Genomic DNA, 25,060 nt, shown 5'->3' with positions numbered 1-25,060 from the left:
GTCATTGAATACATCCGGGGTTTAGGTAGCTGAGCCCCGGGTTTTAGTTCTATTCCACAATCTGTGTCCCGATGCGGTGGTAATGTGTCACATTCTTCTTCACTAAATACCTGGGCGAGGTCGCTATACACTTGAGGGTACCGGGGCTCTGGTAACATCTCCGTATGCAACCCAATACAAGACTCTGCTGTTAGTGGAATCCTCACTTTGCGATACCCTCCCTCCCACCAGATATGGGGTTTCCATTTGTCCAACCATGCAAGACCAAGGATGATTGGCTCTATCATTTTCGCTATCACTATAAAACGAATCCGTTCATGATGGTCGCCTATGCGCAGAACCACTGGTTCGGTTATGCTGGCAGTCGGCATACCCCCTAGTAACGTTCCATCTACTTGTTCGAATCTGATGGGCGAACGTAGGCTTACTACCCGAACGCCTAGTGCCTCTGCAACGGATTGGCGTATAAGGCATCGGGTGCATCCAGTATCAATTAATGCCTCCAGAGTGCACTTCCTATCGGTTGTGGGATGCTGTAAGGTGACTGGTATCAGGAAAGGATGGATGGGGTCACTTACCATCGGATCTTGCGTGTCATCGTCCTCACCACTGTGGTCCGAGGGGTCAGGAACACGGGCCATTCCAGGTGAACCGCTCACAGCGGTATGTGCTGTTGTATCCAATAGGGAGGTATGGGTTGCCGCTCTGGATCGTTCTGCTGGTCGTAGAGAGTGGTCCCGCGGGCTCGGTCCTGGCGGCCGCGGGGTGGACATCCGTGGTGGTGGTAAAGGGCATTCAGCTGCCCGATGCCCCTCCTGGTTACATCTGAAACATCGGAACGGCCGTCTGCTCGACTCGCCGGGACCAGTCTCCAGCACGGGGGGTGGTCTGACACTACTCCTGTCGCCGACTCGCCCGCCCCACCCTCGTTTTGGTTGGTTCTGGATGGTGGTTCGGGGTCTGAACTCACGCAACCCCACATCCAGGCTCACTGCCGCTTTGTACCAGTCCGATAGGCGAGACCCCAGTCCTCGGTACACACAGGCCTGGCGTATCTCTCTGTCTAAACCTGATTGAAACTGATGAATCAGAAGGCGTTCCGGCCAGGACCGCAACTTCCCGGCCAGATTGCGAAACTCTTTAACGTAGTCCTTAGCCGGGCGGCCCCGCTGTTTGAGGTTTACCAGTGCTCCCTCTATGACTTGCGTTCGGGTCTTGTCCTCAAAACGGCTCCTTAATGCCTCTAGGAATAGTCCCAAGTCCGTTAGTTCACGTGCGTGCTCGCTATGCAGGTCGGCCACCCAGTCGGCTGCTTCCCCTGTAAGAACAGCTGTCACCGCGACCACCATCGACCATTGCGAGGGGTACAACCGCCCGTACAGATCCATGTGGCTAATTATTTGACTGAGGAACAATGCCACCTTTTCTGCTGACCCGTCAAACGTAGCTTGTACGGGGGGCAGCCCCCAGGGGGTCTGAGGGGTCCACACCCCGGGTCCCCACATCGGCAATGGCTCCGGTTGGCGGGGTCTTTGCCTTGCATCGCCTTGATCATGTTGACTATCCGTGGCGTGACCCACTATCCTATCCCTACCGGGTCGTGGAGGGGCTCTAGGAGGTGCATGGAGACCCTCCCCCCCGGTGGGCTGAATGGTACTGCCTCTCCCTGGGGGTTGGCGCTCCCCGCTGGCCCGTCTCGCACGTTGTTCCAGTTTAAATTTCGGACTGGCGAGGCGGGGTCTGATGGCCCCAGAACCACTGCTTATGGCCCCGCCCCCCTGCCACATCTCAGAGGGGTCTCCGCCGGGGGCCCATGGCTGCCAGGAGGGTGCGTCCCGAAAGCTAGCCTCCCCAAACCTATCTCGTAGAACATCCATGGTAGTCGCTCCTGGTCCCGTAGAGTAACTCCAGTCCCCTTCCTCTTCTTCAATCCACTGCCGCTCCCTCCATCCCTGGAACTGAGCGCCAGAGTGGGGTGGGGTTTGCGCCCGCGTCCCAGGTAGGGCGGAGCTGTGCCACCAATGCCCCGCACTAACTTGAGTAGTCGTCTCGAAGCCTTGTGGTTCCTGACCCCCCTTCCTTGGGACTGTTCCAGTGCCCTCCTTCCGCGGCTCCGGTCGCTTCGGCCTGACCACCGGCTGCTCGCTGGTCTCCGTCGGGTTGGCGGCGGTAGCCCCCTCGTCCTCCTCCTCCTCCTTCCCCTCAGGGAACGTCTCCTCAGGCAGGGCGTCCGCGCCCTCTGCCATAGCGCTCCGCTGCTGAGAAACCCGGTGAGTAAGAGCAGCCGCGTCTTCCTCTCGGCCTCCCCGGACCCTGGCTTGCCGATGCACAAGAAACACGCTCGAGCCTGACTCGGAGTATCTTGGTTTAATCGGCAACAACAGCTCTCGGTGGAAACCGGATTGCAAAACATACAAAGACGCGGCTGCTGGGAGCTTGTAATAGTGTCCATATATAGAGCGAGCGCCAAGTGCTCCCAGCTGGGGCGATTCAAAGTTCCCGCAGCTGTCATTCCGGCCGCGCAGAGATGACGTCATCCATCCCGGGTGTCGCCCGAGTCATGTTGTTTGCAGATAGCTCTCTATGCCCACGCGTCCCCATCAAAACCCCGTGCACAGGAACGCCTAGCCGGTACGCTAACCCCTCCACCAGCATCCAGTGACCCATGTCCACCCCCCCCCATCGAGCGCGCCACTCAGGCTGCAGCGGCTGGACTCGAGTGTTGTGCGGTTGGTGTCGATCGCGTCGTGCCGCTCGACACTTACATCACTCATATTTAATCTATTTCATCTGCCTCAACATCTACCTCTTGCTGTTGAATCCATCATCCATCAGTAATTCTTTCATCACTTCTGGGAGAACCCACTGAGGTAGATTCTGAACAGGGGTTCAGAATGCATTATTATGCATGACAGTCCAAGATTCAGAGGCTTTGGCCATTTTAAAGGTTTTTAGCTCTTAACCATAATGAGACATAATGACAGCTATGCAAAAAAAACGACATCAAAAATGAGTGAAGGGAAACATTAAATATGTTAATGTTTTAAAATTTAGAAACTTTCAAACATGTTTAAATTTGAAGCTACCTGGGGCTGGAGGCTCAGGCCAAAGGAGGTTCTTGGTTCCTCCTCACCCCTGACCTGCTCCTGGTTGTGGGCATCCTTTTGCAGAGGGATCATTTGCAAAATGATAGAAAATATATATATATATTACCAGTCCTCTGAATTGTGTTAGTAAAATGAACAAACCTGCAATTCTTTGGTGTCTTCTAAATTTAGCAATCAGGATGATTCATTTGCAGAGCTAAAATTCCAGTTCTCTGCTCCAATTATTGTTCCTCTCTTTACTTGTCGAGATTATTTGGAAATTTTTAAGAAGCCCTGAGAGAGGAATGAAAGAAATGGAAACAACTCCTGTGTGTTGGGAAGACAGCTTTACCCCCACATTCACAGCAATGCTGACAATACCCATTTCTTTCATTCTCAAAAGCTATTTAAAGAGCAGCACAATGCTTTTTTTAGAAATGAAACATTTTCCATCGTAGAGTTTCTTTCTCAGAGCTTAAACACTAAGGCTGTTGCAACAAATTTGTCAGCATCTTGGCGCTGCTACCACCGGGGTAACAAGCAGGTATCGCCAAGAAGAAAAGATCAGAGCAGGATGTTGGAAGAAATATCCATCTGGTTCAGTTCCAAGCTGGGAGAGAGGCTCTGGAAATAAAATGGAGGCTAGCTGCTTAGGAAAGAAGGTACGTTTATTGATGAGCAGAACCACAGCATGCAGTTCTGGGACAGCTGACAAAGTAGCTTGATGAGTGCAAGGATTTTTATACAGTTTACAGTATTTTGTAATTTTGAGCTTTGCTTTGTTTGCTTTTATTATTTGATTAGTTTTACTTGTTTTGCAAAGGCTCATGATGGGTCTTAATTATGACTTCCTTGCAGTGGTGAAATCCTTCTGGGGGCGTGGTTATGGCCGTGGTGGTGTGAGGACATTTTCTCCACTTCGCAGGGCATTTTACGGAAGGTAAATGTGGATTAAAGTGTTTGAAATGCACCGATAAGGACCAAAATTTTATAAATTGTATCAGAAGAGCTACTGGCCCAGCAGACTGACTTTGGAACTGGTAGGTCACCCTGAACGACTCGAATTTTGAAGCTTTTCATAGCGTGGGAAAGTGGAAGGAGTGAGGGGTGACCAGATAGGCAGTCGCGATTGTGTATTTGGAGCAAATAGCTGCCTTTGTTCTCATTATTACCGCGATCTGTGTTTGTTTTTGCTGTGGGGTAAAGGCACGGAACATCAAAAGACCGGTGGAAAGGGGTTTTTTTTCTTGGAAGAATATGTGAATTCTAAGTTGATCTTTTGTTTGTGAAAGTGCCTGAGTCGAAGCGGCAAAACGCATTTCTGGGCAGTGCCTTCCAACGGATGTTAGCTTTTTCTTTTTTTTTTTTAAGGGAAATTACGCAAGCTGAATTGAGAACTATAAACTTTTATTGTTGGTCCTTTTGAGTGCAATAATAAGCTGTCTCAGCTTCAATTGTGGATTGCTGTTCCTTAATCTTCATTACAGACCCTCTTGGCAAAAGTGGACAATTAAAACTTATTAAAAAATGGCGACCCAACAATCTTTAGAAATGCAACAGGTTGCTGTGGCCTTAACTAAAATCGGTGAAAAGATATCAGGACTGTCAGATAATATGGATAATATGATATTGGAAATTAAAAGAATGAAGCAAGAAATGAATGAAAATTTTGCAAAGCAAACAGTAGAAATGACAATAATTAAAGATGAAATTGAGCAGATTCATACACATATGCAAAGATAGATCGGCAAATTGGAGAAATCTTTTTTAAAAATGAACAATAAGATAAAAAAAATTGTCTTTTGGAAGAAGAAGCGAGGAAATATAATCTGGTTATTCAACGAATTCAAGAAAAAGTGGACAATTTGAAACAACGAGTTTTAAAATGGCTCAATGACCTGGATACACAAATCACATTTACAGCAACAAATCTGGCAAGCGTTTTTAGAATTGGGTATAAAAGACAAAACGGCTTAAATAGAAATGTACTTGTCAGATTTGCAAATCTTAGTGACAAACTGGAAGTGATGGTGAAAGTGAGAGAGATGGGTGAAGCTTTGAAATTTGAGGAGAAAATTATTCAAGTCTTTCCGGATATATCAAGAGAAGAAAGAGCATGGAGATTTTTTTTGAAGCCAATTACAAAGGTTCTGAGAGACAATGGAATTAAATATAACTGGAGGCCACCACAGCAACTAAATTTTTTTTATACAGGAAGAATGCAAATAATTACTTTGGAAACAGATGCAGTGTTATACTTACATAAACTTGGATTGATTGTAAAGTATGAGGACATAACAGAGATAAAAGATCAAATGCTCAAGATGGGTGGAACATATGCAAAAACATCAACACCAGAAGAAAAAGGGGCTGCTGGAGGACAAGACCCTAAAGGATTAAAGCGGAAGGAAATCTCACCTGCGATGGTTGAACAAAAGAAAAGTCGTGATGATACAATGGGAGATGGAGCGGATAAGAAATTGAAGGATCTTGAAAAAGAATTGCAGGAAGCTGAGTGTGGGGAGAAGTTACCACCCTTTTCTCTGAGAGATGAATTTAAGTAGACTACCCGAAAGAAGTGACCCGACCATTAGCACGTCCCCTCTCTCCCACTCTCTTTATAGAGGCAGAAACCAATTGAGGATGTGGGGGACGAAGACTGATTGTTATTTAATGTTTGATGTGTCTTTTGTCCCTTTTTATTTTATTTTTTTTATGTTGAATGTTGTTTGGAATGTGGGAGATTGGTGCTGGGATCTGGGCACAGAAAGGAAGAGGAGGGGAAAGGATTAAAAAAGTTACAGTTTAAATGGGTTTAATAAAAATAATGACATGGAATGTGAAGGGTACAGGGAATCAGATCAAGAGAAGATGAAATTTGAAGCTACTGCAGAGCTAAAATTCCAGTTCTCTGCTCCAATTATTGTTCCTCTCTTTACTTGTCGAGATTATTTGGAAATTTTTAAGAAGCCCTGAGAGAGGAATGAAAGAAATGGAAACAACTCCTGTGTGTTGGGAAGACAGCTTTACCCCCACATTCACAGCAATGCTGACAATACCCATTTCTTTCATTCTCAAAAGCTATTTAAAGAGCAGCACAATGCTTTTTTTAGAAATGAAACATTTTCCATCGTAGAGTTTCTTTCTCAGAGCTTAAACACTAAGGCTGTTGCAACAAATTTGTCAGCATCTTGGCGCTGCTACCACCGGGGTAACAAGCAGGTATCGCCAAGAAGAAAAGATCAGAGCAGGATGTTGGAAGAAATATCCATCTGGTTCAGTTCTAAGCGGGGAGAGAGGCTCTGGAAATAAAATGGAGGCTAGCTGCTTAGGAAAGAAGGTACGTTTATTGATGAGCAGAACCACAGCATGCAGTTCTGGGACAGCTGACAAAGTAGCTTGATGAGTGCAAGGATTTTTATACAGTTTACAGTATTTTGTAATTTTGAGCTTTGCTTTGTTTGCTTTTATTATTTGATTAGTTTTACTTGTTTCGCAAAGGCTCATGATGGGTCTTAATTATGACTTCCTTGTAGTGGTGAAATCCTACCGGTTCAGACTGGTTCAGGTGAACCGGTAGTGATAAAATCTACTGGTTCAGCAAACTGGTAGTAAAAAAAAGCTACCAGTTGGTCTGAACTGGTATATCAGACGATCAACTGTGCCGCGTGATATATATTCACTAGAAAGCAGGAAATCTTGCTTTCTAGTGAGTTTGTACTGAGTGACACAGCTGTTACCCCCCTCCATGTTGTACTTACCGTCAAATGGTTTGTTTCTCTGTGCAAATGATGCATTTGATGTGCGTGTGCATTTTGCGTCTGTGGGCACACATCATGCATCTTGCAGGCACCGTGCATGTGCAAGCAGGCGAACCGCTAGTAACCCATGGAGGATTTCACCCCTGTAATTGATTTTACCCTATTATCTATTGCCTCCAGTGTTCCTTCCTTCATAGACCAGTATTGTTTCCACTTTTTCCAATGCATAGGTTAAGGTCATGTCCTGTCCTTAATCCCATCACCTGGAGGTGAAGGTATTTTGTTTGTGAATAGGCTGGCCCAGGATTTCTTAATGAGCATCTGCTGTAAGCTATTAAGAAAGACTGGGGGCTGCTTTCTGCCTCTAAGAACATGTTTCTCCATTTCTTCTTTGGAGAAATATAATATTCTAACACAGTCAGGGAAACCCGGAGACCTGGGTTATCCAGAGGTCTAGGCCGATCTAAAAGACGCCTTTAGTGAAAACAAGTGCTGCGCCTGTCCTGTTTCAAGAGAAAAAGGATGGTGGGTTGAGATTATGTGTGGATTTCTGAGGGATTAACAGTGTGCATAAAGCAGCTGTATCCACTGCCGTTAATGAAGGACATGTTGGCCCGGTTGGCCGAGGGAAGCGTGTTTACTAAACTGGATCTCCGGGAGGCATATTATGGAGGACACTTCTAAGGTGAGACAGGTGATAGACTGGCAGGTGCCTAAGACCCGAAAGCAGTTACAAAGCTTTCTGGGGTTCTCCAACTTCTAACACCAGTTTATCCCAATGATGCCCCTGATGTGACTGTGGCTGCAGTTGTGATACAGAGGAATGAGGAGGGAGCACTGCAGCCATGTGCATACACATCATGAAAGTTAACAGAGACTGAGCATAATTGGCCAATCTAGGAAAAGGAGACCTTTGCTGTTAAGTGGGTGTTGGTGACCTGGCGATACCTCCTGGAAGATGGTGGAGCAGGGGTGAAATGCTCCCGGTTCGGACCGGATCACCTGATCCAGTAGCAATGGCGGCAGGTGGTTCAGAGAACAGATAGCAAAAATTCCTGCGCCACCCCCCCCCATGCCCAGCTCAGTTGCGTGATCATCAGAGGCTGGGTTTTTTTACTTTTAAAAGCATTTTTTCTACAACCACTTCAGCTGAAAAAAATGCTTTTAAAAGTTAAAAAAAAGCCTCCGATGATCGCACGGCTCAGCTGGGATCACCAGAGGCTTTTCAAAGCATTTTTTTCTGCAACCCCTTCAGCCGAAGAGAGTGTAGGAAAAAAATGCCTATAAAAGCCTCTGGCGATCCCAGCTGACTTGCTTGATCGTCAGAAGCTTTTAAAAGTATTTTTTTCTGCAACCTCTTCAGCTGAAGAGGCTGTAAAAAAATGCCTTTAAAAGCCTCTGGTGATCCCAGCTGACTTGCTTGATCGTCAGAAGCTTTTAAAAGTATTTTTTTCTGCAACCTCTTCAGCTGAAGAGGCTGTAAAAAAATGCCTTTAAAAGCCTCTGGTGATCCCAGCTGACTTGCTTGATCGTCAGAAGCTTTTAAAAGTATTTTTTTCTGCAACCTCTTCAGCTGAAGAGGCTGTAAAAAAATGCCTTTAAAAGCCTCTGGTGATCCCAGCTGACTTGCTTGATCGTCAGAAGCTTTTAAAAGTATTTTTTGTGCAACCTCTTAAGGTTGCACAAGCCACACCCACAGAACCGGTAATAACAAATTTTAGATTTCACCCCTGTGGTGGAGTACCATTTGAAGTGTGGACGGACCACAAGAACTTGGGGGCTTTGCAACAACCCAGGAGGCTGTCACCAAAACAAGTGAGGTGGGCTCTGTATTTCAGACGATTCAATTTCACTTTGAAATACATACCCACTGGGAGAAATTTCCTGGCTGATGCTCTGTCCCGGAAGCCACAATATGAGAGCACCAGGGAGGAGGTAGTGCAAGCCATCATACCATCATACCGAAACCACCGAATCACTGATTGTCGCCCAGTCGGCAACTATAACCCAGCAGGTTCCAGTGGGGCTGTTCCGCAGGCCATCCAAACCGCATTACCAAGAGACCAGTGGTATAGTGAAAATTGCTCTGTCCTTACACTTAGGGATGGCTTTGTTTGGAAGGGGTCAAAGCTGTATGTTCCCCCGGATGTGCGGTTAAAGGTACTCCAGTGCTGTCATGACGATCGACCTGCTGGACACTTTGGGTATTTAAAGACATTGCACCTCATCAATCGCCAGTTCTGGTGGCCCTCTATGAAAAAAGATGTAGCGGAATATGTACGGAGCTGTGTGGTGTGCGCTACCAAAAAAACCCCACCAGGCAAACCATTAGGCTTATTGTAAACAATAGTAGACCCCACACATCCCTGGGAACAGATAGCCATGGACTTTATCGTGGAGCTACCAGAGAGTCAAGGAAATACAGTCATCTGGACATGTTCTCTAAACAAGCCCATTTTATACCCTGTCCTGGTCTCCCTTCTGCCAGGTGGTTAGCTAAGTTGTTTATAGTTCATGTCTATCACCTCCACGGGGTACCCCAGAAAATAATATCAGACAGGGGGGTGCTATTTACCGCCAGATTTGGGCGGGAATTCCTGACAAGAATTGGTTCATCGCAGGGTTTCAGTTCAGCGTTCCATCCTGCTACCAATGGGGCAACCGAAAGAGCCAATGCCATGGTGGAATGTTACCTGAAATGCTATATCAAACATCAGCAAATGGACTGGGCAGACCTACTGCCATATGCTGAAGTAGCATATAATAATGCTGTACATAGCAGTACAGGGTTTACTCCATTCCATTTCAGTGTCGGGAAGAGAGTTCATGCCGATACCAGAGTGCCCTAGTATAGATCCAGCCAATATAGGAGTCAAAGAATGGTCAGACCGAATGAGGAACGTATGGGGAAGCGTCAACAAAGCCCTAAACCACACGGCTACAGGTTACAAAAAGCCAGGGGACAAAAAGAGCCCCACCCACGTTCAGGGTGGGTCAACCAGTGTACCTTTCTACCAAGTATCCGAAACTTCCCATATCCCTGCAAGAAACTAGGCCCTAGGTTTATAGGATCCTTCCCGATAATACGAGTCATTAATCCGGTAAGCGTGCAACTCCGTCTTCCCCGATTACTAGGGAAAACCCATCCGGTATTCCATTGTAGCCTACTCTGACCAGTCCATATAACTCCCCTGAGGGGCCTCAGGATTGCCCCTTCACCTCCTACCATGGTAGGAAGGGAACAACACTATGAGGTAGAGAACATACTAGATACCTGCTGGCACAGAAAGAAACTCCAGTATTTGATAATGTGGAAAGGGTATCTGCTGTCAGAGGCATCCTGGGTCCCGATGGAGGACGTCAAGGCCCCGAGACTGACCACTAGATTCCACAGGAAGAATCCAGACAAACCTGGGGCCCCTGACCTGTGCTACCACTCACTGTAATCTTTATATTCCAGGCGTGGTCCTCAGGGTAGGGGTCCACATGTCATCCCCGGCGCAGCTAGCGCTGCCTCAGCCCACCGAGCTAACCTTGATCCTAGTCTCCAGGAGGCCGCCAGCCACTGCTACAGCCTACTCTCATTCCTCAAGGGAAGGATGACATCATAAGGCAGCCAGCAGCCTTCTCCGGGGTTGAATTGCAAGCATCTCCGAGCGATGGGAGGCTCCCAGAGGGAAGGAGTAAGCCTAGCAGCCCTGGACATGCTGGCCTAAACTGGGAGCTGAAACTGCTGGCAAGACTGGGCTGAAAGAGCTGAAAGTGCTGGCAGGACTGGGGCTGGTTAGGGCTGATTGTGGCTTACTGACATTCCCTGCAGTAGGAAGTAGGTAGGAATGAGGTGGGTATGACCAGTGTGTGGGTGGCTAGCCCTTGGATTAGGAGGGTGGGTAGAAGATTGGGGCTGCTTTAATGCCCTGCTTAGGCACAAGACTTTATAAGGTGGTGGGGAGCACAGAGCAATAACTCCAACAATATTTCCTTTCATTATTTATGGATGTCAGTCTGTACCGATAGAGCATCTTCTAACCATCATCATCAAGATTTGCAGTCTTTTATTTCGGAACCTGACAGCCATTCAGTTATGAAATTTATTTGTTGACTTGGGTCAATCGTGAGTTCATAGAATTGCATATACATACCCGTTTCCCTGAAAATAAGACCTAGTTTTATTTTCTTTTGGGGCTCAAAATGAGCCCCACTTCTTAGTTTTGGAGGATTTCTTAGCCGCTTACTTTAGGACCATCGCAGCAGGGCAAGCACACCCCGACACTTGTTGCACAGCCATCTGACGTCTTCTGCGGCCGCAAGTGGCCATGCAAGCTGCCGTTTGTGGCAGGATGTAGTGTGGCGTGTTCATTACCACAGTTCACAGCAGGGATGAATCCAGGGTCCACTGAAAATGGTGGCTACTTCCAGGACAAAATCATGAGGCCCAAGGATGCATGTCCTTCCCTCTGTCCCCACCATGAGGTTCAGAGATATTCAAAAGGTAAGAAGGAGGAAGGTGTGAGGTTGGGTGGGGTGGGAGTCAGGTGTAAGGGGACGCTGGGAGGGAGTGAAAGGCCCAGGGGACACAAGGGTTAGGATACAGAGTACAAGGATGTCTTGGAGGGAGAGGGGGCCTAGAGATGCCTATGGCACGCAAGCCTGGCCATGCACTAGATCTCCAAGAGTTTTCCCCAGCTCTGAGTAGACAGTGTTCAGCATAGCCTTGATGGTACAGTGGTCTAAGCACCCTGTTATTAACACAGCTGCCTGCAATTACTGCTGGTTCGAATCTCTCCAAGGCTCAAGGTTGACTCAGCCTTCCATCCTTTCTAAGGTAGGTGAAATGAGGACCCAGTTTGTGGGGGCAATAAGCTGACTTTGTGTAAAAATATACAAAAGTATGAAGGCTATTGCTTAACGCATTGTAAGCCGCCCTGAGTCTCCAGAGAAGGGCGGCATATAAATCAAATTAAAAAAAAAAAGCGATTCACATATTTGATTAATGGCTGCCTCAGGGAGAGCAGAGGGATTTGGGTAGTTAAGGAAAGCAATTTCGCTTAACAGCCGTTGCAACATGCACCCATAATTCAAGGTCCATAATAGTCATATCTTGAGGACTACTTTTATGCCAACTGCGGAATTCTGGGGCTCAGAATCTGGGTGGAAACCAAGGTAGAAGATTGAAACTACACATGTGGGAATTCCATAATCAAAATACAAAAGCTCCACCCAAAATTCCTTTTTGAGGAATTCAACTACTTCTGGAAAAGGAAATATCCAGAAGCTTCTGCTAATAACCAGAAACTAGTTAACCATTTCCCATTTTCCTTTTCTCTCCACCTACGAATTTAATCCTGAAAAATGTTTGAGCAAAATGAATCAGGCCAAAATTCAAACAATCAATTTCTCATCTAAACTTTCAATGGGAGATCACAAATGAAATTCCAGCATTCTCTAAACTCATCTACTATTCCTCATATAGATTACCTTGTGTGCAATAAGGGATGATTTATGCTTGAAGTAATGTCTACAGACTAGTCATTTCAAAGATTTCTTCATGGTGTGAGTCCTCTGGTGTCTCACAAGACTGGAATTATAACAAAAATGTTTCCTACAGATAGGACATACAAAAGCTTTATCTTCTGTGTGAGTCTTCTGGTGTATCACCAGCGTGTAATTGCGACTGAAACATCTCTCACAATCAGGACATTCATAGGGTTTCTCTCCTGTGTGACTCCTCTGGTGTCTCAGAAGATTGTAATTATCACAATAGCTTTTCCCACAGAGAGGGCATTCAAAAGGTTTCTCTTCTGTGTGAGTCCACTGGTGTAATAGCATCTGGATATTCTGACTGTAACGTTTCCCACAGATAGGGCATTCAAAGGGTTTCTCTCCTGTGTGAGTCCTCTGGTGTGTCACCAAATTGGAATTACTACTAAAGCTTTTCCCACAGATAGGACATTCAAAGGGTTTTTCTCCTGTGTGAGTTCTCTGGTGTGCTACCAGGTGGGAATTTTGACTGTAACGTTTCCCACAGTCAGGACATTCAAAGGGTTTCTCTCCTGTGTGAGTCCTCTGGTGTCTCAGAAGATTGTAAGTATCACAATAGCTTTTCCCACAGAGAGGGCATTCAAAAGGTTTCTCTTCTGTGTGAGTCCACTGGTGTAATAGCATCTGGATATTCTGACTGTAACGTTTCCCACAGATAGGACATTCAAAGGGTTTCTCTCCTGTGTGAGTCCTCTGGTGTGTCACCAGATTGGAATTATTACTAAAGCTTTTCCCACAGATAGGACATTCAAAGGGTTTCTCTCCTGTGTGAGTTCTCTGGTGTGCTACCAGGTGGGAATTTTGACTGTAACGTTTCCCACACATAGGGCATTCAAAGGGTTTCTCTCCTGTGTGAGTCCTTTGGTGTGTCACCAGATTGGAATTATTACTAAAGCTTTTCCCACAGATAGGACATTCAAAGGGTTTTTCTCCTGTGTGAGTTCTCTGGTGGGCTACCAGGTGGGAATTTTGACTGTAACGTTTCCCACAGTCAGGACATTCAAAGGGTTTCTCTCCTGTGTGAGTCCTCTGGTGTGTCACCAGATTGGAATTATTACTAAAGCTTTTCCCACAGATAGGACATTCAAAGGGTTTCTCTCCTGTGTGAGTCCTCTGGTGTATTACCAGGTGAGATTTCTGACTGTAACGTTTCCCACAGTCAAGACATTCAAAGGGTTTCTCTCCTGTGTGAGTCCTCTGGTGTGTCAGCAGATTGGAATTATTACTAAAGCTTTTCCCACAGTCAGGACATTCAAAGTGTTTCTCTTCTGTGTGCATGATCCTGTGTCTCAGGAGGTTGGAATTTCTAATGAAACCTTTCCCACAATCTTGACACTCATAAGGTTTCTCCATGGAGTAAGGCAGGAATTATGACTGAAACTTCTCCCACAATCCGGCCATTGAACGGGTTTTTCTCCTTTATGATTCCTCTGGTCTATCACCAAGTTGGAATTATAACTGAAAGTTTCCCAACAATCAGAACATTCAAAGCATTTCTCTCCTATGTGAATCTTCTGGTTTAATCCTAGACAGGAATTGTGACTTTCCCATAATCAGGACATTTGCAATCTGTGCTTTTCCCACAATAGGCAAATCTATGGAGCTTTTCTACAGCCAGTATTCTTGAGGAGGTAAACAAATATGGACAATGCCTTCTTTAGTGGTGCTATCATTCAAGCCGTTTTCTTCTTCACAGGGAGAAGCCTGTATTCCTATCTGTTCTACGTGACTTTACTATTGACAGTTTCCTCCCCACTGACTTCCAGATATTTCCCTCTTTTTCTGAATGATAAATAATCTCTCTTCACTTTTCATGTAATGTATCCTTCAGTTCTGCATAATCTGCTTATTCTTTTTTGATTTTCTCTCTTTTGTCTAACAGCTGCTGGAGGAAGAGCATCATTGTATGATTTTCTGAAGGAAACGGAACATATTTTGATTTCTGGCTTGATTTTCTTCCCTTTTCAACTTTGCTTGTTATTTACAGTTGTCCAGAGTGCTCTTATTGCCATCCTCTTTGTCTGTAAGATTCAAAGAAAAGTGTAACTTTGTTTATAAAATGATTAGAGATGATGTGAGAAAAGAAAAAAGTATATATTACGATGAAAAAACAAACATGCCCCAATACTAGAATAATCACTTACATTATTGATGATTCATATGACACATGGAGTACTATTGAGATCCATGTTCAAATATCCATTCAATCAAATTCAGTTATTTAGTTGGGTTAATCATAAATTCTTAGCAATGCAAGGTATTATCATCAAATATATCTTGAAGTGTTGGGGATAGGTTATATCATTGCAGATATATGCATAGAGAGACATAAAGATACACCCACCTACACATGTTTACAGGGAGAAAATCTATGTCTTTCAAGCCTGACAAAATGTCCCAATTTAGTTACAGTCATACCTTTGGAGCTAAATTTAGAGATGTGGGGGCTTTAGCTGATGAAATGATGCTGAAAGCCTCTGCAAGCTTTGAAGCACCACTTTTGCTCATGGAAGTCCTCAGCTGCAAATAAGAGCAGAAAATACTGTCTACAACCCCTCTGGTGAAATTCCAATTCAAGTAGTCTTCACTTAACCTACCACAATTGGAACTGAGCATCACTAATCATTAAGCATGATGTCACATGACAGTGCCAACTTACATCTGTTTCTCTGTAGTTGTTAAGCAAATTACTGTGGGTTGTTAAAGGCAATTTCATGAGACCGTGACTTGCAAATTCCTGCCAATATATCCACTGATTTTGCTGGTCAGAAGCTATCTGGGAAGGCCACAAATTGGGATCGTGAGTGTGGGATGCTGCAGCCATGATAAATGTGAAACTATTGGCAGAACCCGAATTGCTGTGATTTCTTTTCCTAAACCTTCAAAACTAGAGTCACTGCTGACGTGCGGTCACTGAACAAGTGCTAGGATTACCACAAATTCTGTGGACTAGGTGCACGTCTGCTTCTACTGTGCCATAGTAACTTGAAGTCTCAGGGAAGAAGTGGTAAGTGAGGACTACCTGTGCAACCAAATATGTCAAAAGATCCTCAATAGCTATTTCTTAGAAGTGCTGGATTAAGCACAATTGAACCTGGTTAATACATGGATGGTGGGACAGGAAATACCATACTTATTGGCAAGACATGGAAGTAAAAAAACCTTGTAAATTTTATTCATCTGTCATTTTCAATACACATGTAGATTACAAACTATATCAAGAGGGCAACATCTGTGGGAATGCGGTGGTCATAGTACATGTATAGACCAGTTTAACTGGTTGGACACGTGTATGGAGCTTAGCACCGAAATAATCTGACTATGAAAAGCGGGTTCATATGGATACTCTCTGAAGGGCCCTATTCGTTCTCTCTTTGTTAATAACATAGGCTGTGCCTGCATAAGCAGAGACATCTCCTTGTAGAACGGGGCCTCTCTGTTGGCAGGTGATGGGATGCTGGGAACAAAGCCAAATATGATAACACAGCCAGAGTTAAGTTTTGTTTTGCACCTTAAGTATTGCTTTCCTAGAATTCACGTGATTTACTGTAATATGGTAGGATGTGAAAGTTATGTCCAGATATGGAGAAAATCCTTTGTATCACAGATGTAATATGAGAATGTATAGTTGTAATCATGCCTTCTGATACGCCCTATACCTTTGCATAATAAAAGAGGGTGACAGAGTCAGCTCTGGGCTCTCTCATCACGAGAAACACCTGTCCTTGTGCTTTCTCTAATCTGGACTACTCATGAGAAGCCCACCAGGATGAATGCAACAAACATCAAGTTCTAACGGGAGACTTTTACTGTCGTGATATAAACTGGGAGATAAACTCTACAGCAAGTAGGTGACTGAACAGATTCCTAACCAATTTAGGCGACAACTTCGTCATCCAAAAGGTAGAGGAGGGAACTAGAGAAAAAACTATACTCGACTTAATTCTTACTAATAGAGAAGTGATAGAAGGAGTTGAAGTTGTCGGAACCTTGGGTGAGTGACCACATCTTAATGGAATTCAGTATAATGCAAATACAAGTAATAGAATATAATCCAACAAGTGTCTTAAACTTCAGAAGAGCTAGTTTTAACAAATTCGGAGCCTAAGCAAAATTTCTTGCATAAAAATCCTGAAGGAGAAAACAATGCAAGGAGCATGGGAAACAGCATGGTTGCAGAAAGATCTCTCTGATAAACTGAAAGACAAAAAGGATAAGTATAAAAAATTGAAAGAGAGACACTGTCGAGCCTAGCAACCTGCTCGACACCGCTAACGTGTGTTGAAAGCATCGAGGGACATGTACATACTTGATGGTGGTGGCACTGGGTGCAGGCAGCTGTATGCGGGGCGAGGGGAGGTGGTATCGGGTGCGACGGGCTTAGGATGTCTCCAGATGACGCTGCAACCAGCACCTTCGAGAACCAGCTGAGGACACTTACACGCTAACAAGGGTGTGGTGATAAACAGGGCCGCGGTTTAAAAGGGTTAATAAGAAGGGAGGGCTATATAAACGCCCATTTCTAGTACACTGTAGCGCCGATTTCATTCGTCTTTACGAGTCACAGCGTGTAGCTGTCCACGGACGCGAATAAACCAGCGTGCCAAAAAGAGCTGAAAGGGGTGCTGCTGTGTTTTGATCGCGTCTCGCATGGTCAACCTGAGAGGAAATCGGCGCTGCTCTTAATACTTGCTTCAGCGGGATGGCGGAGGGGGTGGACCCAACCGCCGCTGCAACACCGCCCCCAGAGGAAGAGGACTCGCCGGCATCAGGAGAAAGCCCAGCTGAGGATCCACCTTCGATTCGTCCGAAAGAGCGCTGCCGGTCGCAGCCAAGGAGAGGAGGGGAAGAATGCTGTCACAGCAAAGAGTAGGCCCCCCTCCCCGACGGAGTTGGGGGAGTGGTGGCAGAGTCCTGCCTTGACAGCCCCGACAGGAGCCCCGAAGGGCCAAGCATCGCTCCCTTACAGCGAACGTTTCCACCGCTGGAGAGAGCGTCGTTGGGTGGATGATGACAACGGCGAGTGGAGTTATTCAACAGGTTTGGGCCACTCAACTATAGAAGTCCTTCAAGAGCGTTTTGGGGAAGCTAGCTTCCGGGATGCGCAGTCCTGGCAACCATGGATGGCGGGGGCGGAGCCCAGCCCAGGCTGGCCAGCGTCTTCTGCAGGGACAGAGACTAGGTTTCGATTGGCTAGCCCCAAGCTATGGTTGGGTCCCTCTCAAAGCGATACCCAACCCCCGGCTACCCATTCTGCTACAACACAGTCATTTGGGCCATTGGGAGGCATGGCTACAGGGACAGCGTCTGGATTAATGCGGGGCCCTTCAGGCCCGGGTACGGCTCCGACTGCTGGACCGATGGCTTATCCAGCTGTGCCGGTTGGGCAGGCTGGGGTGTGGGGCCCCCAACCGGTCTGGGGACCGCCCCCCTTGCAGACCATGTTCGATGGCAACCCAGACCGTGTGGCCCTTTTCCTGAGCCAGATACTTAGCTACCTTGACCTATATGGGCGTCTGTATCCAACCCAGTGGTCCATGGTAGTCGCCATAACAACAACCTTAACAGGGGAAGCTGCTGACTGGGTAGCGGACCTTCACAATGATCACGCTCGAGAGCTCACTGATGTTGGTTTGTTCCTGGAAGGACTCAGGGTACAGTTTGAGGATGATACAGAAACCCAGGTGGCTGAGGGGGAGCTCGTAGCCCTGAAACAACGGGGACATCCAGCAAAGGAATATGTAAAGGAGTTCTGTCGGCTCGCAGGGAGGGTGAGGGGTTGGCCCGAACGCATGCTTGTTCATCAATTCCATCTTGGCTTGGATCGTGAACTAAGACAGGCCTGCGTATATTGGGGCATGCCACCCCGCCTGTCCGAGTAGTGTAAAGCAGCTATTGACCTAGACGTGGGATTGAGAGAGTTTCTGGTGAAGGGTGCTGTGAGCGCGATCCCCCTCCGACCCCAGCCAGACTGACCGGGTCCCGTCAGAGCAGTAGGGAGAGGGGAGCTCGATCCCCGTGTGGCTGACTCCACACGCCGAACATTACGCTGTTTCCGATGCAACCAGCCCGGCCATAGGGCTCTGGAGTGCCCGTGGCCACCGGTTCAACCACCTGGGCCAAACGTTCCGACAACCAGTGGGAAGCTCCGTGGGCGACCAACTCCAGAGAAAACCAGGGCCCTGTCACAGCAAGGACAGAGTCCCACTGGAACCAACACAGGGGGACCGGGTCCTGCTATACTCCCTGGTGTAGTCCCCGTGGTAGTGGCTGATAGCGATGAGGAAGAGGATACCAGCGACCCGATGGTAAGTGAGCCCATTCGTCCCTTCCTCATACCCATCACACTAATCCCGTTAAAGGGGGCGGGACGGGTACAACACGAGGCCCTTATCGATTCTGGATGTACACGATGCTTGATGAGACGTACTGTAGCCACCCGTTTGGGTATCCGGTTACGATCACTAAAACCCCCGATAACGTTCGAGCAAATGGATGGATCCACATTAGGGGGGGCCCCGGTAACCCAGGTCACGGAGTTGGTAAGGATGGAAATAGGGGCCCATTGGGAGTATATACGTTTGTGGTGGTGGATACGATGATCGAGCCCGTGATTCTGGGTCTGGCCTGGCTAGACAAATGGAAACCCATGATCTGGTGGGAGGGGGAATTCAGGAAACTCCATTTGCCGCTAGGTCCAGATCCAGATATCCAGAAGATCCCAAAAGAGCAAGGGGTGGCTTTGGGGATAGATAGCAATACATGTCCTGTTGGTGTACCTGCCGTTTATGGGGACTTAGCAGTGGATAAATCTGTTATCGCGTATATAAAACCCAGGCGGATAAAAAACGTGCACCATTCCAACCTTTTAAGGTGGGGGACGTGGTATATCTCTCCACCAAGTACATCAAACTACGACTGCCTAGTAGGAAACTGGGACCAAAATATTTAGGCCCGTTCCCAGTGGTGAGGACAATAAATCTTGTGACTGTGGTTTTAAAGTTACCTCCGTTACTGGGGAAGATTCACCCCATGTTTCATAGTAGACTTCTCAAACCCACCAGCCATACCCAAACATTTGAACGTCCTGGTCCGATTACAGAGGGTCATTACGAGGTTGATGACATCCTAGACTCTAGATGGAAACGGGGGGTTCTCCATTACCTGGTTAAATGGAAGGGCTATCCAATAGAGGAGGCTTCCTGGATACCGCAGAGCAAATGAAAGCGAGTCGTATAATTCGACGATTTCATAAACTATATCCTCACAAACCACAACAATCTGATAATATGTGTAATTTGTCCCTTACAGAAGGACACTTGGTGAACGGGGAGCTGCCTGTCGAGCCTAGCAACCTGTTCGACACCGCTAACGCGTGTTGAAAGCATCGAGGGACATATACATACTTGGTGGTGGTGGCACTGGGTGCAGGCAGCCATATGCGGGGCGAGGGGAGGTGGTATCGGGTGCGACGGGCTTAGGACGTCTCCAGATGATGCTGCAACCAGCACCTTTGAGAACCAGCTTAGGACACTTACGCGCTAACAAGGGTGTGGTGATAAACAGGGCCATGGTTTAAAAGGGTTAATAAGAAGGGAGGGCTATATAAACGCGCCTTTTTAGTACACTGTAGCGCCGATTTCATTCGTCTTTACGAGTCACAGCGTGTAGCCGTCCACGGACGCAAATAAACCAGCGTGCCAAAAAGAGCTGAAAGGGGTGCTGCTGTGTTTTGATTGCGTCTCGCACGGTCAACCTGAGAGGCACATAACTAAGGCAGAATACCAGCATATAGCCCGAATCTGCAAAGATGAAATGAAGCTCATGCTGAGAATGAACTAACACTTGCAACAAATGTCAAAAATAATTTAAAAGCATGTATAAACCAAGAAAAAAGTCAAGGAAACAATCAGTCCATTAATGGGAGACGATGGCAAGGAAGTGACGGGCAGTAGAGACACAGCAGAGCTACTTAATTCATTATCTGCATCTATCTTCAGGCAAAAAGAAAAAATAGCCAAACCTACCAAAAACAGAACTGTAAAAGGCAGACTAGGAATACAAATTAAAACAGGCAAGAAAATGATAGGAAAACGCCTGTCCATTCTGGACAAGTTCTAACCACCAGGACTACATTGATTACATCCCAAAGTTCTGAAGGAGCCAGCAGAGGTGATCTAAGAACCATTGAACCATAGATTTCAAAGATCTTCACGCACCAAGGAACTACCGGTGGACTGGAAAAGAGCTGATGTAGTTAGGAGGGGAAAAGGTGCATCTTATACTCCGAAAAATATGGTAGTTCCCATCTTCAAAAAAGGATCATAAAACTACAGGCCAATTAGCCTGACATCACTACCTGGGAAGATCCTGGAAAAGATAATGAAACAAGAGATCTGCAAACACCTAGAAGCAAGCAAATACTGTATATAATCAGAAGTCAACATGGGTTTGTCAGAAAGAGATCATTCCAAACAAATGTTATTTCATTCTTACACAAAGTGACTAAATTAGTGGACCAATGCAATACGTAGTATAATTAGATTTCAGTAATGCAGTTGACAAAGTAGACTATAACCTACCTAGGAAATGTAAAGAAAGGAATGATGAGAGTAGAAAGGAAACGGAATTTGAAAATTTGACATATCGAATAATAAAAGATGAAATTGGGCCAAAGGGATTAGTTAGTAAAATTTATAAAATTATTAACTCTGATAATAATTCACAAAGGGTAATGAAAGAGAATTGGGTAAAAGAACTGGGTATTGAAATTTCTGATCAAAATTGGAATATGAACTGGGTTAGTAGAATAATGAGGACATTATCAATAAGGATTAAAGAACATAACTATAAAGTTATTTGGAAGTGGTATTTGACCCCAATAAGACTTTTTCAAACGGATAATAAAGTTGATAAAATGTGTTGGAGATGTAAAGTGGAACTCGGGACATATGCTCATATGTGGTGTAAATGTAATGGGGTTGAACTTTTTTGGTCTAGGATAGAAAATGAAATATTTGAAATAATTAAGAAGAGGGTCAAATTGAAATTGGAAACCATATTATTATTAATATTGAATGAAACAACATTAACAAGTGGAGATATCCAGTTGTTCACCAAGTGAATTGGTGAGGATTTTGGTTATAATGGGGAGGATTATAATTGCTAGATATTGGAAATTAAATGTTGACTTAAAATTAGAAGAATGGTATAATGAAACATGGAAATTTGCATTAAATGATAAATTGACTTGTGATATTAAAATTAGAAGTGTTATATACAAATAAAATGTTTTTTGGAACACTTGGCAACCATTTGTGGACTTTGCACTTGGGAGATTGGATGAATCGGCACCAGTACCTTATCAAAGAGATTTCTGGAAGAATTGAAGACTTCAATTTCCTAAAACTTCCTTTCCGTTTGTATAGCACGTTGGGGGGAAAAATTTTTCTTTCCTTACTATTGATTTTTGTATTGTTTTTTTTTCTTTCTGTTATTCTTTAACAATAAAAATATAATTTAAAATTTTTTTAAAAAATAGATTTCAGTAATGCAGTTGACAAAGTAGACCATAACCTACTTCTTGGTAAATTAGAAAAATGTGGGATAGGTACATCCATCCACACAGATGGATTCGTAACTGGCTGACAAACCACCCTCAAAGTGTATTCCTTAATGGGACTATATCTATATGGAGGGAAGTAAGCAGTGGTTACCCCAAGGTTCTGTTTTAGTACTCTTTAATATCTTTGTAAATGCCTTAGATGAGGGAATCGAACAGGAACGCATCAAATTTGCAAATGACACCAAGGTAGCAGGAATAGCCAATACCTCAGAAGATAGGCTCAAGATAGAGAATCTCGATAGATTTGAACACAGGGCCCTACCTAACAAAATGAAATTCGAGGGAGGAAAAATATAAGGTTTTATACTTATGCAGGAAAAACCAAATGTACTGTTACAGAACAGGTAGAACCTGACTCAAGCAGGAACAGAACAGAACAGAACAGAACAGAACAGAATAGAATAGAGTAGAATTTTTTATTGGCCAAGTGTGATTGGACACACAAGGAATTTGTCTAGGTGCATATGCTCTCAGTGTATATAAAAGAAAAGATACGTTCATCAAGAATCAGAGGGACCTTTAAGTCATACTGGGCAATCATTTAGATATGAGCCAGCAATGTATTGCAGCAGCAAAAAAAAGCTAATTCAATACTAGGCTGCATTAACAGAGAGAGAAACATGGTCATGTGAAGTACTAGTGCCACTTTATAAAGAGTAAGACCACACTTAGAAAATTGCATACAGGTTTGGTACCGTATCATAAAAAAGATGTTGAAACTCTGGAAAGAATGCAGAAAAGAGCAACAAAGATGATTAGGGGGCTGGAGCGCAAGCATAGGAAGAAAAGTTGCAGGAATTGGGAATGTCTAGTCTAGTGAAAGGAAGGACTAGGGGAGACATGATAGTCTTCCAATACTTGAGGACTTGCCACAAAGAAGAAGGGGCCAACCTATTCTCCAAAGCCCCTGAAGGCAGGACTAGAAACTGGATGGAAACTAAGCAAGGAGAGAAGCAACCTAGAACTAAGGAGAAACTTCTGACGCTGAGAACAATTAACCAGGGGAAGGATTTGCCTTCAGACGTTGTAGGGGATCCATCACTGGAGGCTTTTAAACAGAGACAGGACAGCCATTTGTCTGAAATGATATTGGGTCTCCTGCTTGATCAGGAGGTTGGAATAGAAGACCTGCAAGGTCCCTTCCAGCCCTGTTACAAACCCTCCAGTGATGGGAGCAGCCACAACCTCTGGAGGGAAGCCATTCCCAAAGGCTCAACCTGCATTGGAAGGAGGCTTTTTCAATCTTCCCACCAGCAGAAATTGCAGCCCCCAGTTTCCCAGCCTGCAGCACCAGTGGGCTTCCATTTGGGGAGGGAAGGAACCTGCAGCAGCCGCAGCTGAGAGGCTTCAGCCCAGTTGCTTCTCCGCTTCCAGCCCGACTTGCTCCCGGACTCTCCTCCCACCTGCTGCCCTCCACTCACCTGGCAGCTGCTGCTTCCACCATGGAAACAGCACAAAAGCCGCTCTGCACACCAACTTCCTCCCATCAGTCATCCGGAAGAGGAAGTTCGGCTGTCCCAAAGGTGCTTTTTCAAAAGGAAACTCGACTGCCTTCTACTCTTCCCTCGCCTTTCAACCTTTCTAGCAATAAAGTACTCTATGGTTTTAACTCCTTTAAGCTCAACCACAGATGATACCCGCTTTCTAGGCACAGGTGTTGCCTGTTTGACCACCATCTCCTACCAGGAGGCAGAAAAACATGCTTCTCCAGCCTCTGTCTAAGGCCTTTGCAACATGTTTCCGCTAATTAAATGCTATCAAGTCGTTTTTGACTTCTGAGCCTAGTGAAATGTGATGCTGCTTATCTTACAAAGATTAGCTATGTGTTCAGTGGTAAAAGTTCATGAAGGTTTTATAGAATTACACAATCAGCTTTCTTAGGGTGACTCTCAGTGGAGATCAAAACCTCTCTAATACCCCAAAATCTGATTTCCTGTGGCTCCCAGGATTTTAGGACATGGCAGCACCATCAGGCCAGACACTGCAGGGGAGACAGCTTCACTCCTGCTGGCCAGGGCTGCGTCCAAGAGCATCAACCACCAAGCTTCATTCCTGAAGGAGGAAATTTTATATCTCCTAAATGCTGTGTATAAATTCTGTAAATTTGCTTGCACTGAAGTCTCCATTAGGTCACAGAAAAAATATGCAGCAGGGCCTAGAAAATGGAGCCTAAGAAAGAGGGCCTGATTGCCTATACATGGTAGAAGAAATGTTTCCCCCCCAAAAAAAATTGTTTAAAAAAAGGACAAAAATAGAATAGCCCATCAAACCACATGGCTAAGTGATCACCAGGCTAATCTTTTTAGAAAGGTAGGGCCAACTTTTTTTTTTTTTAAAGCATTTAAAGTATTTTTTCGGCTGAACAGGTTGTAGAAAAAATTATTTTAAAAGTAAAAAAAAAAGCCTCTGATATCGCACACCTCAGGTGGGCATGGGGGTTGTGCACGGATTTTTGCTACCGGTTCTCCGAACCACCCGCCACCATCGCTACCGGATCAGGCGATCCGGTCCGAACCGGGAGCATTTCACCCCTGGTTTGGTGCCTTCAAGTCAGTCAAGTGGTTTCCCCCTTTCTTTCTTAGGCCTAGACCTGATAGGACTGCCCAAAGCTGCACAGATGGCTTCACACTTTAGGCGGACTGCAACTGAGTATTTCCCAGTCTCTAACCTGTAGCTTTCACCACTACACCAACCTGGATCATCTTCTTCCCCACAAATCTACCCATTGAGCTCTTCCTGCTGCTTCAACAGCAAATTAAAAGCTACAACTTTCAAAATTCAGTTTACTCTGTAACCGGCTCGTCCTTACTCTCCAGATAACAGATCTTTTTCATCTTTCGATCTGAGTTAGTTTCATACTTTTCTTCTGAGAAAACGGAGGGTTCCTCTGATTGGGTAGTGGCTTCTGCCTGGCCCTGTGACTAGCTCCTCTGGTGTTTGTTTCGGGCTGCCTTTTAATTTGCTCAATTTTGTTAGATATATAGTGTTAGTAAGTTTGGGAGGGTGCCTAATTTATCTTTTTATTGTAGAGGGTTGTTGTATTTTTT

The 25,060-nt window shown here is 45.4% G+C and overlaps 1 protein-coding gene across 1 annotated transcript; it reads right to left on the bottom strand.

Annotated features, from left to right (window-relative positions):
* Positions 1-10,885: 10,885 nt before the first annotated feature.
* LOC132708975 (uncharacterized) lies at positions 10,886-23,579 on the bottom strand. Its single transcript, XM_060685375.2, has 2 exons — positions 23,435-23,579; positions 10,886-14,409 (listed from the first exon to the last, which is right to left on the bottom strand). Exon 2 carries the CDS (start codon positions 13,739-13,741, stop codon positions 12,377-12,379), a length of 1,365 nt encoding a protein of 454 aa, XP_060541358.2. The 5' UTR covers positions 13,742-14,409; positions 23,435-23,579; the 3' UTR covers positions 10,886-12,376.
* Between the last annotated feature and the right edge of the window lie 1,481 nt (positions 23,580-25,060).

The sequence above is a fragment of the Pantherophis guttatus genome, chromosome 2 (genome assembly GCF_059756535.1).
Source record: "Pantherophis guttatus breed Tessera chromosome 2, ASM5975653v1, whole genome shotgun sequence".
In the NCBI taxonomy this organism is placed as follows: Eukaryota; Metazoa; Chordata; class Lepidosauria; order Squamata; family Colubridae; genus Pantherophis; species Pantherophis guttatus.
The sequence above is the reverse complement of the archived record's forward strand: the minus strand, read 5'-3'. Positions and strand labels throughout refer to the sequence as shown.